This window comes from Rattus norvegicus, chromosome 2 (assembly GCF_021556685.1).
Source record: "Rattus norvegicus strain SHRSP/BbbUtx chromosome 2, alternate assembly SHRSP_T2T, whole genome shotgun sequence".
Lineage (NCBI taxonomy): Eukaryota > Metazoa > Chordata > Mammalia > Rodentia > Muridae > Rattus > Rattus norvegicus.
The window spans coordinates 205960039-205977431 of NC_141535.1; the positions used below are offsets into that span (position 1 = coordinate 205960039).

At 39.7% G+C, this 17393-nt stretch overlaps 1 protein-coding gene across 4 annotated transcripts in view; it reads left to right on the forward strand.

Moving 5' to 3' along the window:
• Positions 1-7065: 7065 nt before the first annotated feature.
• Positions 7066-17393, forward strand: part of Dph5 (diphthamide biosynthesis 5) — a 45469-nt gene continuing 35141 nt past the window's right edge. The window contains 3 exon segments of one of the 4 annotated variants that reach the window (NM_001017449.1): positions 7066-7365; positions 7653-7810; positions 11847-11971. In NM_001017449.1, coding sequence (NP_001017449.1) covers positions 7676-7810; positions 11847-11971 — 260 coding nt within the window. In that variant the 5' untranslated portion in view covers positions 7066-7365; positions 7653-7675. 4 annotated transcript variants of the gene reach the window in all.

The window sequence follows — 17393 nt, forward strand, 5'->3', positions numbered from 1 at the left end:
ACACAGAATTCACCATTGCAAAAAGCGGAGAACAGGGCATAGTGAGGAAATACTGGACCCAAACATGACCAAATCCCAGCACGGTAAACTCCAAGTCCTTAACTCTATGCCTGTTGTCAAAGGGTAGATGGCTCTTCCCTTCCAGTCTTGCTGACTTCAACACACTTCTCTTGGACTGGCTCCTCTCTCTGTCTGGAGTTCTTTTTGGCAGGTATTCCACAATTCTGCTATCTCTAACATCTTGGAGTCTCCAATGCAATCAACGCTTCTCCTTCAGAGCTTCAGGCAATGGTCTCTCCTGGCCTCCATGTAGGGACTTCCCCACCATGCAGCCATGCAATCTCAATGACTCACGTCATTCCTTAAGTGAGGAGAGAGATTCCAAACCCCTTTACTCCCGTAACCTTCATGACCCCAAACTGCATGACCCCATGCTGCCTGCTTGAGATGAAATTATGTCTTGAATTACATTTGCCTAAACTTTGATTTGTTGTTGCTTTTTAGGATCAGAAAATCCCTTAGGCCCTTTCCTTTCACAAGCCACGGGATCAGCTGGGTGGGAATCTTGCCTTGAGAACACTTCCTTTATTACGTTCAGAGCATGGTCTTTCCTTACCTGTGTCAACACAAGTGTTGGCTCCAATATTGCATTCCCTGGTGCCTTTTTCTCCTCAATCTGGCCCTTTTTTATTTCTTCTTTCCCTCCTTGTTCTTTTTCACTATAGGTCTACATAAGAATAACCACTAATCACCAAACCATGATGTCAATAGCAGGCTGCTTTAAAATCTCCTCTGTCAAGGAAGTTAGCCCCAAAGTCTTCTAACTTAGCCTCGACAGATTCTTAGGGCAGGGGCAAAGAGCATCACAGTCTTTGCCAAAATACCAGATGACTGGTTTCTAGTCCAGTTGCTAGTGTGCTCCCCTCTGAAACCGCTTGAGCTAAGTATCCACGGTCCACACTGCTCTCATCGCCATTGTCCTCCAATCTCCTAATAGAGTGGCCTATTAAGCATTCAAGCACTTACTTAGTCCAAAGTCTTCCACATTCCTCCCCAAGTCAAGGTCAAGACTGTTACAGCAATAGGATGCTTCATGGTACCAACTTCTGTCTTAGTTACTTTCCTATTGCTGTGAGAAACCACTATAACCAAGGTAACTTAATTTACTGAGGGCTTACAGTTTTAAAGGGTAAGTCCAGGACAGTCATGGCAGGGAGCACAACATCCGGCAGGCAGTTATGGTGCTAGAGCAGTGACTGAGGACTTTCACACTTCTCCATAGACACGAGGCAGAGAGGTGCTAACTAGGAATGGAGTGGGCTCTTCGTTTCAAAACCTTCCCCCAGTGACACATTTCCTTCAACAAGAGCACACCCCTTGATCTTTCTCAAACAGTTCCCACTGGGACCAAGCATTAAAAATTTTGAACACATGGGAACTATCCTCATACAAACCACCAAAAAATCTCTTACACTGGAGTTGCAGAGGATTGTGAACCATCTGGGATAGGAATCAAACCTCAGTCTTCTTAACTACTGGACCATCTCTCCAGCCCTCAGTTTGTTGGTTCATTTTCAAACTCTTTTTTCCATCACTTGACAACACTTTTGACACACTATGGCAATAGTGACAATCAAGTGCATGGTATAAAAAAGAATTATATTGAAACATTTGATTCTGACCCAAAATAGGGCTCTATTTTGTGTTTCTCATAAACCTATGCAGTCTTCTCTTGCAGATGACAACAACTGCAAAATTGGTTTTAACATCTAGTAACGGGCAATGGTATTTGACCACCCTTCTGTGGACATCCCAAATACAAGTATATACCTCGAGCAGATTCTGTGCCTAATAATAAACACATGATAAAGAGCTAAAAATTAGACCAGAAGAAGAAGGTGAATGAACTCACTGAACAAGGACCCATGATATAACAAGTAACTAAACATTGTTGGTATACCTCTGGACAGGATCATAAAAGCTGTAAGAGAGTTAAACCTCCAAGAAGCAGATTCTAAAATAATCAAACAAATGTTATCATGTACCCTGTTTTTGAGAAAATGCAAACTAGTTATTCTTTAGTGTTACATAATTACCCTCCCACTCAAATAAAACCTCTCTATAAGAAATAACAGGCCTAAATGGATGGTTCATTGGTCAGGAATGATTATTACCCTTGCAGAGGACCCAAGTTCAGTATCCAGTATTCACATGTTGGCTCCCAATACACATACGGTAGTTCCCACCTGTCTTTTTAGGGGATCTGATATGTTCTGGCCCAAGGGGCACTGTGGCACTGTATACACACGGTACACATACAGGCAAAACACTCATATACATAAAGACAAAGCAAAAATTTAAAAGAAAACAAAAATATAATACCAATAACTCAATCGTGGGTTTTGAGTGAAAGGGAGGCTATTCCCCTACAAAGTCATGGCTAATTTATATGTATTTAAACATAAGCTGACACTACATAGTTTTAAGACATAACACCTTTTTTTTAAGCAGAGATTTTGAAGGAATTATCACCTATCAAAATGGTGTAGAAACAGCTAATAAACACGTGTGTGTGTGTGTGTGTGTGTGTGTGTGTGTGTGTGTGTGTGTGTGTGTGTGTGTAACATCTCTGGAAGTCACTTTACATAACAGCATAGGGCATTAGGTGACTCATTCTCTGTGGTTACTCTCAACCTTGTGAGCCAAGATTACTGATAATAAAATTTTCCTTATATTTCACAGAAAATAATTCTAGATTTGCTCCTTTCTTTTTTTCCTTACATGTTTACTTTATATGGCCATATAATAAATCATAACGTCACTGAATAAACAAAGTGATTTTTTTAACCTAAGTAAATGAATACACAATAAAGTAACTACAAGTCTTTTTTTTAGCTTCAGTAAATGCAGTCTCCTCTAGAGGAGTGTTATCTTTAACTACCACTTATTCGTTAGAAAATAGTGACTATAAATCAATTCAGGGGCTCCAGACTCTCCGAATATTAATGCAGATTTCTTCTTACAAAGGCAATCTGTGGGAGCATGTAGGTTAAAAGGCCAGTGTCACGGTAAAATAATATTCTCCATTCACAATAAGGTCAGATGGAGTTTACTCAGTCCCCTGATGGTTTCTTTTCAACAGACAAACAAGCTCAAATAGGAAGACTGAAGGATGGCTTCTTTTATACGTGTGGTAATTACAATTTGTCCATGATGTAATGAAGCATCTCGGCTATGTTATTTCTGTAAGATAAAAGTAGAGTACGATGTTGATGGTAGAATGGAAAAGGCATGGGGATTAACTTGCTCTGACAATATGCATCGGAGGCACTCATTTGTGAGCACGGCAAGAACATACAGGGACTGGTCCCTTCAGTGACAAGACTAAAACTGAACTACTGACAAAGGTTATAAAAATACATTAATAACCTCTCAAAAAAAGATAAATGTCTACCCTTATTGTTACTGTAACTACTGCACTCTTTCTGTTGCCCAAGACTTGCAATTTGCTCTAATAAGTAAATTTGTCTGCACTCTGACTGCTGTCATTAGTGTTATTTATTATACAACAACATATGCTAAAACAAATAGTTGTTTTAATAGAAAATATTCGAAGCTCGGCTTGGATTAGGAGAAGAAACAAACGACCTTCGGAAATGTATCAAAAAATAAGATGGGCTGATGTACAGCTAGATGGCGAAATATATTGTGAAGCAAATACAACGATTTCTTAACAGCTGTGGAATCTAGGACGATGGGGCAGCTTTATTGCAAAATTGTTTCAATTCCTAAGCGTATCAGGTTCCCTAATAAGTTGTTGGGGATAGGGGGAGGAAACAATCACATTTGAAAACTGTTTAAAAGACTGGGAGAGAAACAGCCAATCCCTACCCCGCACCCCTGGAATGGCCCTACAAAAACAGACTAGATAGAGTTTCTGCTTGTTCTTGTGAAGTTGAAGAGGGAAAGGGTTGCAATAACTTTTCTTCTTTTTGACACCCTGGAAAGAAAAAGGTATTAAGTCTCCTACTGAGGGACAAAGCAGGTAGAAAAGTGGTCTTATTACAAATGTTACACCAAAGTTAAGGTCCCCACCCTACGGGACAATTTTGAATAGAAACTAAAATTTCTTCTTTATTTAACATATATTTAACTTCTTGCTATACAGGACACCTTCATTTCCCCCTATAGTTTGGATTACCTAAATATTCTTTTTGGCAATATCCACTTACTATGAATCAATAAGAAAGTAGCCAATAAAATGTAGAGCTATAAAAATGACATAGTAAACTTTGTAGATCCTACTGTACATTAAAAACTTTGCTGACATATTCGAGGTGTGTGCATAAAGTATGGATGGCTTATATCATAAGCCTTTCGACACAAACTGCTTCCTGAAATGGTGTGAACAAGACATGCTCGTGTCTGAGGTTTTATCAGTGACTTTCTGATACTTATTTAAAACATATCACACATCTTCACTGCATAAGACAGGATGTCTAATTCAAAGAAACTGCTTGAATGCATAATGATCTACAAATACACACTTACTGTACATCAATTGTGGGTGTGCACAATGCTAAGTCTACAGAAGCCGACATGATTAAGACACTCACTTGACTTCAGAAAATTACTCCCATGAAGAAGAAATACAGGAAGACAATTTTAACTATTTATTTTTATTTTTTTCATTGAAAGTTCATACAATATATTCTGACTGTGGTTTCCCCTCTCCCATCTCCTCCTAGATTCCTCCCCTCCCCATCCAACTGCATGCCTTCTCTCCCTCTTTAGAAAACAAACAGCAAATAGAAAAGTAAAACAAAATGTCTTTAAAACCACACAGATACATACAGATGTAAAAACAAAAACCATAACAAACTAAACTGGGAACCTTCATATACTAGCAAAAGACTAATGAGTAAGACAAAAAAGAAAAACAAAACCCTCAAGCAAAGCAATGTGAGACACACATTTAAAATACACCATTGAGTTTGTTTTGTGTTGGGTACCTAGCGCTCGACCTGGACAGTAGGCAATTTTAAAGAGACCTAACTCTTTTATAGACACATTATTTCAGCAGAGGAGACTCCTTTGCTTAGAGGCTGGAGACCTCTGGGGAGACTGCCTGAATGTCAAGAACGGGTAGTGGGGATCTAGGCTGATGACCCCACAGGGTTCAATGTTCGGAGGAGCTGAAGTGTCAGCACGGTACACATACTTGCATGCGTCGGACAAAGAGCCGCAGGCGAGTCAATACCACTGTAGGAAAGCTCTTGCATAAGGAGGCCAGGAAGTCAGGCGCTGAATGCCTCACAGACGATCTTTGGGAGATTTAAAAAGAGCATGGTGTTTCTTTTGGCTTCCCAAAGACTTTTTTTGGAAGGGGGATGCTATTTTTAGAGTGTATCTTTACTAGTACCCATGTTTCCTCTGAGGATACATTTGAAGGGGACAAGATGGGCAGCTAACAGAGTAATAGAGCTAGGATTTGAACCAACACGACAATATTAAGTATGGTTTCTGACAGAGCAGACTCAGGCTCCATGTATGGGTGACTAACATCTGGCTTGGATGAATGTCTAACCTACCCAATACAGACAAACACCAAGCAGGTAGAGAAGGTGATGAGCCCAGCTCTACCTGTACAGAACTGGAGAGGTTTCTGGGTTATCTGAGGTTTGATTCCCAGCACTCACATGGTGGCTTATAACCATCTGTAACTCCAGTTCCAGGGATTCTGACACTCTCTTCTGACCTCCATGGGCACCAGAAGCACATACCGTACAGAGACATATGCACAGGGAAATCATTCACACACATGAAATGTAAGAACTTTCAAAAGTATGTTTCTAGTACTTAGATTTAGAAAGATTTTAAAATGCTTATCTGCTATTAGCATATCTTATTTGCTGTCATTCAAAATGTTTTGCACATTTTTTTCACATTGAGTTTGTTTTCTTGTTGCATTTAAGAACCCATTAGATTTTTAATTCATTTTTAGCGTATCATTAGTGTGTTAGAGTGTGTGGGATACCAGCTTGTGGAGGTCAGGGGAGAATCCTGTGGAGTTTTTCTTCCACCTTTAATTGGGTTCCAGGGATCAAACTCAAGTTGTCAGACTTGTGTGACAAGTTCCTTTACCAGCATCTTGATGGACTTGCTTTGTTTTTTGTTTTGTTTTGGTGACAAATCCTTTGTCAAATTTCTTGTTTGCAAACATTTTCTCTCGGTGTATGACTTTAGTCTTTTGAAGGGAGGTTTTATTATTAAAGTACAACTATTTTTCTCTCTTTGAAATATGTCTTTGATATCATACCTAAGATATGGTCAATTGTTTTTGTTGTTGTTTTCTGTTGCTTTCTTCTGTTATAATTTTAGGTCTTTCTATTTACACCACAGTCTATTTTACGTACGTATTTTAATATGGTGCAAAGAATAAATCAATTTAGTGGGAACAGCGAGAATCAGATCTGAAGTGCACCCTTGAAGGAAAAGGCTAGACCTAAGGAAGCAGGAGAAATCTGAATGGCTTGTACACTGTACCAACAGAAGCAATGAACTGTCTTTCCAACTTGGATGAAGTTACCAGCGAATTTAGGAAGAGTCCAGACTTTTCCCTTAGTGGAACTGCTTGTAACCAATCTCTTTATAAGAATCTCTGCAACAACCGTTGAGAGGATTGAAGCACTCTTCCTTTCCTGTTATGCGCTCCCCCACCCCCGCCATAGCATTACTTTCTTTTTATAAATTATCCTTTGGTTAGCATACTAAGTAATGGGCTTCGTTATGACATTTTTCATCCCCATATGTCATCACATTCGTACTTAGTCATCTCTTGAGCACTCTTAAAAGGTCACTCAGGACCCAGGGTGACTAAGGCAGATTCCCTGGGGGCATTTCGGTATCAGATCCCAGGGACAAACCCCTAGTAGGAGTCACAACCTTCCTCCGTGGGAACTTAATAACTACACTCAGTAGAGCTAGCCAACCTGTCTCCTCACCAAGGTGACCTCTGGTTAAATTAAGGCAGATCCACAGAGCCAGGATTCAAAGTTGAGCAAACGCTGGGTCGGTTAAGGAAGTCCCTCCAGCTTTCCTGGCAAGCGTGCATCTGGAGGACGTTTGGGAGCTACCGTCATCGACCCGGACGCCCTTGGGGATGTTTGAGCCCTGTATCGCCGGGAGCGTGGGCACGCTGGGTCCTTTCCAGACACACAGCTGGACCCATTCCTGACCCTTGACCCCTGCTCTAGCGTCTGCAAGTCCGGGCGGGCCTTGGCGGGACGCGATCGCTCGCTGCTGGAACCGCAATCCTCCTGCCAGTCGTAAAGTGCTGTAAAGGGCTCTGCGCTTTACGGCGCCGTAAGTGAAACCCGGAAGATCGGTCCCTGGTGGGCACGTGGTTTTGGGTCTGCAATTACAGAAAGATTGTAGTGAGACTTTGAGGGGCATTAGCGAATCACCTACGAGTCTATAAACGGGTAATTGAAGCACACTTTATCTAGAACAGCCATTCCACTCTTTTGTAAGAGTATGCAGGATATGAATGTCAGACGCACGCGCGGTGCAACTTTGGTTTTTATCTTCATCCCTAGACTTTAGGTCCCTGGTGATAGCTGACGCTTTTTGTTGTTCACTTCGCTCCACAGTCTCCCCCTCCCTGGAGTTCGGAATGCTTTACTTGATCGGCTTGGGCCTGGGAGATGCCAAGGACATCACAGTCAAGGGCCTGGAAGTTGTGAGACGCTGCAGTCGCGTGTATCTGGAAGCCTACACCTCAGTCCTGACTGTAGGGAAGGAAGCCCTGGTACGTGATTAAAGTCCCCAGGCCTCTGGGGAAGACAACTAGCTAGCGATTCTCGTACACTAGACTGCACAGACTCTAAGCGTCTGCTTTTTAGACCCTTTAAAAACACACACCCTGTTCATTACGGTCTGGCTCATTCATACTCGGTGACTTGGGAAACGAAACGGTGGTTTGTCCTACTTTACAAGTCTAATTTTGTGCCTTTCTCCAGTAAATAAAATTTTTAAGCAAAGGAAAGTTATTTTACACTCTTGGGGATAGTTATCAAATCCGTTATTTCATGAGCTAGCCAGAAATCCTTTCCGAGTTGAGTGCTAATGAGGTGCTGACACAGCTATAATGAGTTGCTTATACATTCAGCAAGCGATCTGAAAGCTTCCGCCTTTGAAGTATTTCCACAGGGAACAGCAATCTCATTTTTGTCTGCAACATATCCAAAGAGACCTTACTTACACTCTCCCAGGAAGGCTGTTATTTCCACATGTACATATAGAGTGACGAAGTAACCAGAAGATTTATTAGTGCATTCTGTACCTTAAGCAGGTTCTCATTGAGGGTAAATATGTAAATAATAAATATGAGCAGAAGGTTCAGTTTCTGGTTGGTTGTCAAACTCAAAGTGGACCATATATTGAGATAAAGGGCTGACGGGTTGTTATGGGAGGAGGGGAAGGGTTCTTTTAATTGTCAGTCTTCCATATAAAAGTGTGGGCCACAGAACTTCCAATCATATCTCTCAGATTCACAACTCAGAGAATTCTGAAGGTTTCAGAGTTATGTTAAAAATCTTGAATTCTAAACTAGGCTTGTTCTTAAATTGGCCACACATTAGAAAAGAAAAGATAGTGTCTAATGGCCAGTTTGACTAGCTGACCACACTTGTTGGTGTTTACACTTACTTCAAGATGATAGAAACATGTCGCTGATCGGTGATCAAAAACTGTAATGGGTTTAAAACCGTCTGAGAGAATAGATAGCAGATTGGCGGGTTAATCGAATAGAATGTTAGACAATAGGTTAGAGCAAAATTGGGATATAGCTTGTTCTGCCTCGTGACATGTCCTTGACCATTCCGTCACTTTTAATTTCTTACTATACAAATTGAGGTCAGATGTTTCTGTCTCCTAGGCTCTTAGAACAGTGCCCACCACAAAAGTTTTCAGACATTTTAGCTGTTCGCAGATATATTTCCAAATTTCTGAATGCTAGTTTCTTCATTTTTTCAAAGAAAAATAACCAGTTGGAAGATATATAGTGTTTACTAAGGTATATGTAAAAAGCATTTGTGAATTATAAGTGTTAATATTAATTTTCAAGGTCTCTCCCCAAACATAAATGTAATTATTAGGGGTCTGGGCTGACCTTAGCTGTAAGTAAATTATGTGTAATTTTTTAGGGTACCAGAATATCTGTTATTTCATAGTAAGAAGTGTTGATATTTTTAAGACATCTATTTTGCTGTTTTATTTTCCTGACAGTGCTTGAAATTCAACCCAGTGTCTCTCACATGCTTCAGCAAGTGCCCTACTACTGAGCTACAATACCCTACCCTTTATAGTTACTGCTTCCATTTTGTAGGCACACAGATGTTCCAAAACTCCTCCAGTATCACACAGACAGTAACAGAAGCAAAGTACAAACTAAAGTAGCTCTGAGTTGAGAATTGTCCTTCCAGACTTTCCTACTGTCTCTGTATTCTTAGCTGTAGATAATAACTACACAAAGTATAACTTTAGAAAGCACTGACAGAGAAGTTAGAACAAGCAAAATGGTCTGGCCTGGATCTTATCCTATCACAAAATTCTTCTAGAATTGCCTTCATGTCCTGCAGGTCCCTGGTTCCTGTTTTTCCCTGAGTAGTTTGCCACAGGAATCCATCTGTACATCTGCCTTAAGTCAGTCGTTTATAAGTTCATGCCTTATATTCCCAGTAAGATTAGAGAACCCCCCTTGCTCTCTTTGTTCTTCGCTCCTCCTGCCCCCTTCCCTGTCCCTTCTCTCTTCCCCCCACCTTCCCTCCACGTGACCATGGCCGGCCTCCTCTCCTCTCCTCTCCTCTTCTTCTCTCATTAAACCTCTCCACGTGGAACCAAAAAAAAAAAAAAAAAAAAAAAGATTAGAGAGCCTCTTTCTCTTCAGTCACATTCTTTTGTTTTTCATCTCCACATTTTCTTGTTAAAACAAACTGATTATTTTTTTCAAAATGGTTGATGTATATCTATATGAAGTCTGGTTTCAGCTATAGATAATTATATTACAGGGAAAAGATAGATAATTCTATTTTCTATAATGAGCATATGCTTTCTTTTTATTAACAATAAGCCAGTCAAGATTTTATAAAAGGCACATACAGATGTTGCTAAAGAAATTCCAAATATGTCTGTTCTTACATTAATCACTGTTGTTGTAGTGATTAATATGTAGTGTAGTTAATATAGTCTCCAAAAGAAATGTAGAGACAGCAAATCTGGGAAAGACTGTCGCTTTGGTATGTGCAGCTTCGGCGTCCTTAGGTAATTTCTGTTGGTACTTTAAATCTTCCATGCTTCTTGGTTGATGCATCTGTGCTTTATATAAAGATGCGGAAGCAGCACAGTCTACAAGTGGTTCATGGTCTGTCTGCGTTACACCTAAGAAAACTTAACGAAAGACTTAAGTAATTTATAAAAGTAGTGGGAGGAAGAAACTAATACGTCTGTAAATAACTGAAGAGGTTTTATCTAAACCAGTGCCCTGGGAATGCACAATCTAAACCAGTCCCTGAGCTCACATCATAAAAGGACAGAGCCAACTCCTTCCAGTTGCCCTCTGACCTCCATATATGGAAGACTGGGTTACTATTAGCATTACATTGGTGGCATGTGGCTTCTTGGTCGTTCTCAAGGTACGTTAATTCAGCAAAGACCATTGTACCACGGTGTCCAGAGATCATGTGTTTTCTCTGAGATAGATGGTTGTAGTCATCCTGTGACTGTAAGTTTTCTGGTTTCTAAGGGCGAAGTTAAACATGTAAAGATTAGTGATTAAGAAAAAGGCATGCAGCAAAAGTGAAAATAAACCATGCATTTTTATTTTAATCAACTAAACAGTGTTATTATGAGCTTATGAAACAGTTCTATAGGGTGAGGTTGTTTTTCCGTCTGAGTAACAGATTCTATGTTGGTGTTAGGAAGTAATTCCCACATTTGGAGTTGGAGCGTTTATCTTCGGATACTTGTTTGTCATGTATTTCCTTGTTTGATCAATCTTGGATACTGCTGCTCTTCAACTGTAGCATGTCTGCAACTTTTAATTACTCAGATTTCTCATTGTGAAGGGATAATTTTATGTATTTATTTATTCATCCTCTTCGATGTTTGAATTGCATGGGAACTTAGTTATAAGATTCAGTTACATGATCTTGCATAATATCATTAGTCAGTATCATACCAGTTCACTGGCTCACTCTCCTGGATTTGTTCTCTAGAATTAAACTTCAAGAAATTAATTGACAATCAGCTTGAATGGGAACTTTCTTTGTATTTAAATTCATTTCTTTTCCTGTTATTATATAAGACTGTCACTTCTTTGTGAACAGCTACATAGTAACTTTCTGTCATTTATTATTGACATTGTCTTTTAGCCAGCACACCAAAAATGTTCCTGTAGAAATTGGTAGAAACATCTGCACTACCGTGTATCATTATTGCTAATGTATTCCATATTTTCATGTTTCTGGAATAGAGCTCATGAATCCATATTCTCTGTTCATCCTTTGGTGATCTGCCTAGTCGATTAGACACACATTTTGAGGCCTCAGATGTTAAGAGGTCTGCTTTCTCTAGGGATATGATGATAGCTCCAAAGACAGAGTTTAATTGCATCATAACATGGAGTACTGGCTCACTGATGAGTTGTATTGAATGATCTGTGTTTGGATGATTGCCAGGATTTGCACCTAGTTCTAGACAAAGATTGTTCAGTAGTATATGTGTGTGTTAAAACCTCTCCTGCTGCCTATCATTTTGATATTTTGATATCCTACTTATGTCTGTAGGAAGAATTTTATGGAAGAAAATTGATTCTTGCTGACAGAGAAGAAGTAGAACAAGAAGCAGATAATATTTTTAAGGATGCAGATGTCAGTGATGTTGCATTCCTCGTGGTTGGTGATCCATTCGGGTAAGTGTAAATAGACGGTGTGAGTTTCTTATTTGCCAGCCATGATTATTCTGTTTAAACATTTCCTTGCTAGGGCCTGATAAGTTTACTTGAGTTTTACCTAAGATTTTGTATTTAAATTTTCAATGAAGACCATCTACTTGATAAAGATGTCAAGTAAGTATGTCCTAGCAAGTGTCAGCTCTAACATTTGTTTCTTTCATGCTTCGTTTTCATACAAGGTTATAAAGGCGTCAGGTACCTTTAACTAGTGTGTTTTATTAAGTAAGGCTCTGTGCTATCAAAAGTCAGGTCTGCCATTTGCTTTGATAATTGCAACCATCTTTGGCTTCCTTTGTTCTAGACTTCCCCCGCCCCTTCTTTTTTAATAATCTAATATTTGGCAATAATACTGTCAGTTACTTGCCTTGGATTTATCATTTATCAAACCTCTGATTTCAATGTCCCTTCTCCATTGGGAGCACTGCTCCTCCTCATTACCAGGAAGATGGGTTTCTACTTGCCTAGTCAAGCATCATCAATCTCCAGTGTCAAGCCAAACACAAGAGTTCTTTGTCTACAGCTGGTGACCCAAGATTTATGTCACAGATTTGGGGAACATAAGGACAATTAAATCACTCTGGGCCCACCATCAAGGATATTTCTCAAAACAATGGAGTTACATGTGTATGGGTCTGTCATAAAGAAAATAATTTATGTCAGTATGCAGGGCCATAGAGTCTGTATGATTATTATATTTAATTGCAAATTATATTGGTGAGTCACTATAAAAATATTTAAATTATTTTAGCCCCTGTCTAACATTGTTTTCTGTAAAATTAAGGGTTTCTCAAATTTCATGGTACCTTTTTCTTTTAAGCAATAGGATAATAAAATGAAAAAGAAAATAAAATCATAGCCAGCAAATGTCTTCTTTTATATAGAATTTTTCTCAGTAATACACTGACTCCGTCTGTCTAAAATCGGTGTCTTCTCTAGAGAACCTCCGGCCCAGACTCTCTAACCTGGTAGCACTGCAGTTCTTACAGCCACCTGGGGAGCTGGCTCAGGCACTGCTATATCCATGGTACAGTAAAATTGCTGCTCAAAGTGAGGCTTCTGGACTGGTTCGGCTCACAGACTTGCCAGTCCAGATGAAATAGTTGAGAAGTTGAGAGCAAGCATTAGAAACGAGTCTAGCCAATTAAAAAGTAAAATTTGTTCTCTATTGATGTAAAGAAATGTAGTTTCTACTTTATATTGTCTCATCTCACATTTTATTTTTAAGTTGTTTTTTTTTTTGTATTTTAGAAAATTTATGAGTATATGAGCAAATAAAAAAGTTTTCACAATATTCTGAGGAACACTATCATTGGCTTTTTGTCTATTTATTCATTTACTTATTATTGGCCAGATTTTTCATATTCTTTCATTTCTTCTTACTTTTAATACCATTATTTTAACCAGGAATATATTCTGTCCCTTTTGCTTGGTCTGCATATAGACATACAGACTTTTAACTCATTTCCCATGTTATGGTCAAATTTGTATGTGTAAAACCATAATAATTTGAAAACCTCAGCTGAGAACTATACAAGTTCCATTATTAGCTTAATATTTAAAATTTCCCAACCTGCTCTTAAGTCTGTGCCCTGCCATTCTTATACTGAGACCACACTCATGCCAGCCAACTTATGACATCATACTCTTTCACTCTTCACGCCTTAGATCGGCTCCTCCGTTCATGTATGTCTGTCAGAGGCCTCCACATCTGTAGCTCACAGCTCTCCATGCTGTTGTCCTTTGTCACTCCAACCTGACGTTATAGCTCCACTTGGCAGATGGAGAGTATTGTGGATGGCTGTATTAGTTAACTTATGTAACTGTGACTGAAGTCCCCCAGAGAGCAGCGAGAAGAAAGATTTATTATAGTTCATGGTTTCAGGGGTTTCAAACTGGGCTTGCCTAGGCCCATGCTCTTGGACATAATATCATGACAGAGGTAGCAGATGATAGAGGAGCTTCTTCCTGCCATGCCAGACAAGAAGCTGAGAGAGGAGATAGACACAAAAAGGGGCCAGAGACAAGATGCCACCAAGGACCTGCCCCCAGCAATCTGCCTTCAGGTAGGTCCTACCTTCTGAAGTATTCAGAACCTCTCAGACAGCTGGGGAACAAGCCATAGTCTGTGGTTCTTTTCAGGGGACACTTTAGACTTAGACCTCACTCTGCCAGCTTCCACATGGTTCCTCACAATATTTCACAATAACCACGCACCTCTACTATTCCTGTGGATTTGTACATAGTCCTTCATGTCTCTAGCTCTCTCATTTATTCTTAATACTTGGCATGCAGTTGCTACTAATTAATATTAATTGAAGAACTTGGGGATAGCTTACCTAAAGCCAATAAAGAAAGACAAACATACTCTGACCCAGATCCTTTTCATTCTCCTCTTGGGATGTGAAATCCTGCTTCACTGTGCTGGCAAGACACAACCCATGGTTGAGTGGGACGGGTCAACGGTAATCACAGAAAAAGAAAAAAATTAAATTTGGGGAAGTCTGTACATGGTGGGGAGAGACTTACCTACCTAGAGGCATATGGAAAAGCCCTTCTTTGAAGGTTATACTTAAGCAAATGACTGAAGTGGGGTTAGAGGCCTATCATTCCAGGCAGAGCAGACCAAGAGACTGGCTAAGGTGCTGAAGGCCACAGCAGCGAGAGCATGATGGGGTGGAGGGTATAAGAAGGTGCTACAGAGGCAAACAAGAGCCGTCGTCTTACAGCTTTGGAGGGATAGGGAATCTTGATTGAAATACAAACCTTTGGAGGATTTTAAAGCAAGATATATAATTTTACTAAAAATTCTTGACTTGCTTAATGTAAGTAGCTTTTTAAGGAGGCAGGGGTATTTCTAATAAAGGAAGAAAAGAACATTATAGAACATATTTATAAGAAAGACTATATGGATTTAAAGATATGTAAAAAGAAGGAAGGAATTCTGACTTAAGGACTGGTTTTAGAAGCAGGAAAGCAGATCATTGCCATGAAGCCTTTGCTGTATGGGTAGTGTTTAAAGACAAGAGAAGCCAAGCCTAGAACAGAAAAACAAAACAAAACAAAAAAACCAACAACCTCTAGAAAAGGTGGGCATTCCGTGTTCTGTGGCCAGAGCAGAGGGGAAAACCAGAGGATGTCAGTACAGAAGCTGGAAAAGATGTGAGTGTGTTAGTAGAAGAATGTGCGTTGAGTGGGTGTTGAATTGGATCTGGATAAAGTTCTGAAGAGAGGACTACAGGGTGAGCGGTGGGAAGGAAGGCAGAGAATGCTGTTCAAGAAACACTGATAGGCTCCCTGATAATCGCAGTGACATGCTTCACTCTGAGTCTCTACTTTCCCGGGATAGCTTTGTCACTGCAGTGCTAGACCGTAAGTTGTACAGTGGGGCGTTTCTCAGCTGTGTTTGCAGTATTGCCCTCTTTGAGGATTGGCCCAGCTATCTGGGTTTTGTCTGTGCTCTTTTGGTTTGGATTGAGATAACCTCCTGCAACCCAGGCTACCATTTAGTCTCCTAAACCAGCCCTCCACCTCCCAGGTGATGCCCAGATGCAAATTCTAGATTCTTTGGGACTATTTTACTCTGTTTTGTTCCTTTGAAACTCTTTTAATCGATTTGCCCCATCTCAGTGACTGATCATCTAGAACCTTGTGTTAGATTCAAGTTTAAGTAAAGTTTCCTATATTGTAGCTATTTTCTGGTTCCTGCTGGGTTTCCTGCTGGGATGTAATTGGAAATGGGATGTTAAGAAAGATGTCATTAAATCCAATTAATTAATTAAATTTGTTTGTTTGTGAGTTCTATTTTTGTTTTTAAAATGAGGTCTCAGTATGCTGCCCAGGCTCGCCTCGCTCAAGTGATCCTTCTGCCTCAGCTTTCTAAGTAACTAACTGGGACTGAAGGCACATAACTACACTAAAATTTTGTCTCATTAGTCAGGCCAAGATGAACAAGTTCTCTGACTTGACGAAAGCAGGGAAAAATGAAATGCAACAAGACACTAACATTTTTATTACAATATATATGGCAAAATATTTCATTTAAGTTTAAGTATCTTCCTGTTTTCTTGAGTGGAATGTGAAAAGATGATTTGTAAGATGGCTTAGATGGGAAATGTTTACTGTGTCAGCCTGGGACCCACACAGACTGGAAGGGGAGAACTGACTCCTAGAGCTGTCCTTGACGTCCACGTGTGTTCCATGTATTACACACACACACACACACACACACACACACACACACACACACACAAAATACCATGCACACAAAATGTAATAATAAAAATTTAAAACTATGAAAAGAAATTAAGATGCACAGTCTTAAATTCTGTTAACTTTTTGAACTGTGGTAAAATATACCTAGCATTCACCTGAATATACCCAGATGGCCGGATTTACGAACATTCACAGGATCATACCCCATTATCACTATCCATCACTGTCTCCAATGGCCTAACATCCTTTTAGGAGATAATTAAAAGCAAAACTCCCCACCCCCCTCTTTTCAGGTTATTGAAAGGGAAGTAGAATTTAACCACAGGGCGATTCTGCTGATTCTAATGGTATGATATCAATACCCGGCTTAGACATGTGGATACACCAAGAGTATCAGGCAATCTGTCCCTTACTGTCCTTAGGAATTATCATTGAAGATCTTTCTAATGATGGCTCTGTCCCATTATTCATTTTATATTTTAACATATACTATCACTATAAATACATATACTGAATTTGTAATTTTTATTTTCATGCTGTGTATCTTTTCCCTAATGGAACATGTATATAGATGCTCCTTTATTTACCACTCTTCTCTGTGTCCTAACATAAGCCATTTGATGATTCCCGTTCCATGGAATTCATATGACCAGCATTTGGCACCCAGTAACTGTCCAGCGCATGGGATCAATGTCTGTTCTGTCCTGCAACAAATAAAGCTGTTGGTTTCTCCAAAAAGCTTGTTATACAAATGCGTCCTGACTTCAGTTTCTTTTCTACGTTTTTACATTTTGCATTATCACTTTGTGGTAGATTGTCTCAAATAGGTTTTAAAAGAAAAATAAAGATCTATGGATACATTTTCTAGCATGTAAAGCAACTCAAATGAGTTTTTAACTTATAATGTTTCTGAGAGCTCTTGCTTGTCTCATCCACATTGAAACAGTAAATTTCCAGATTGCCAGACCCCCCCTTGCCAACCCCCCAGCTCCCCACCCCCAGCTCCCCTCCTCCATCATGGCAGCACTGCTGATGCCTTCGTGTACTTGGTATTTCCATCAGTGACATCATTTTGCATCTTTTCTTTTGAAATTGTCTTTAAAAGAATTCCAGATAACAAGTGTGCTGTAAAGGCAAACTTTCCTTATTAGTTCTAGTTATGTAACCA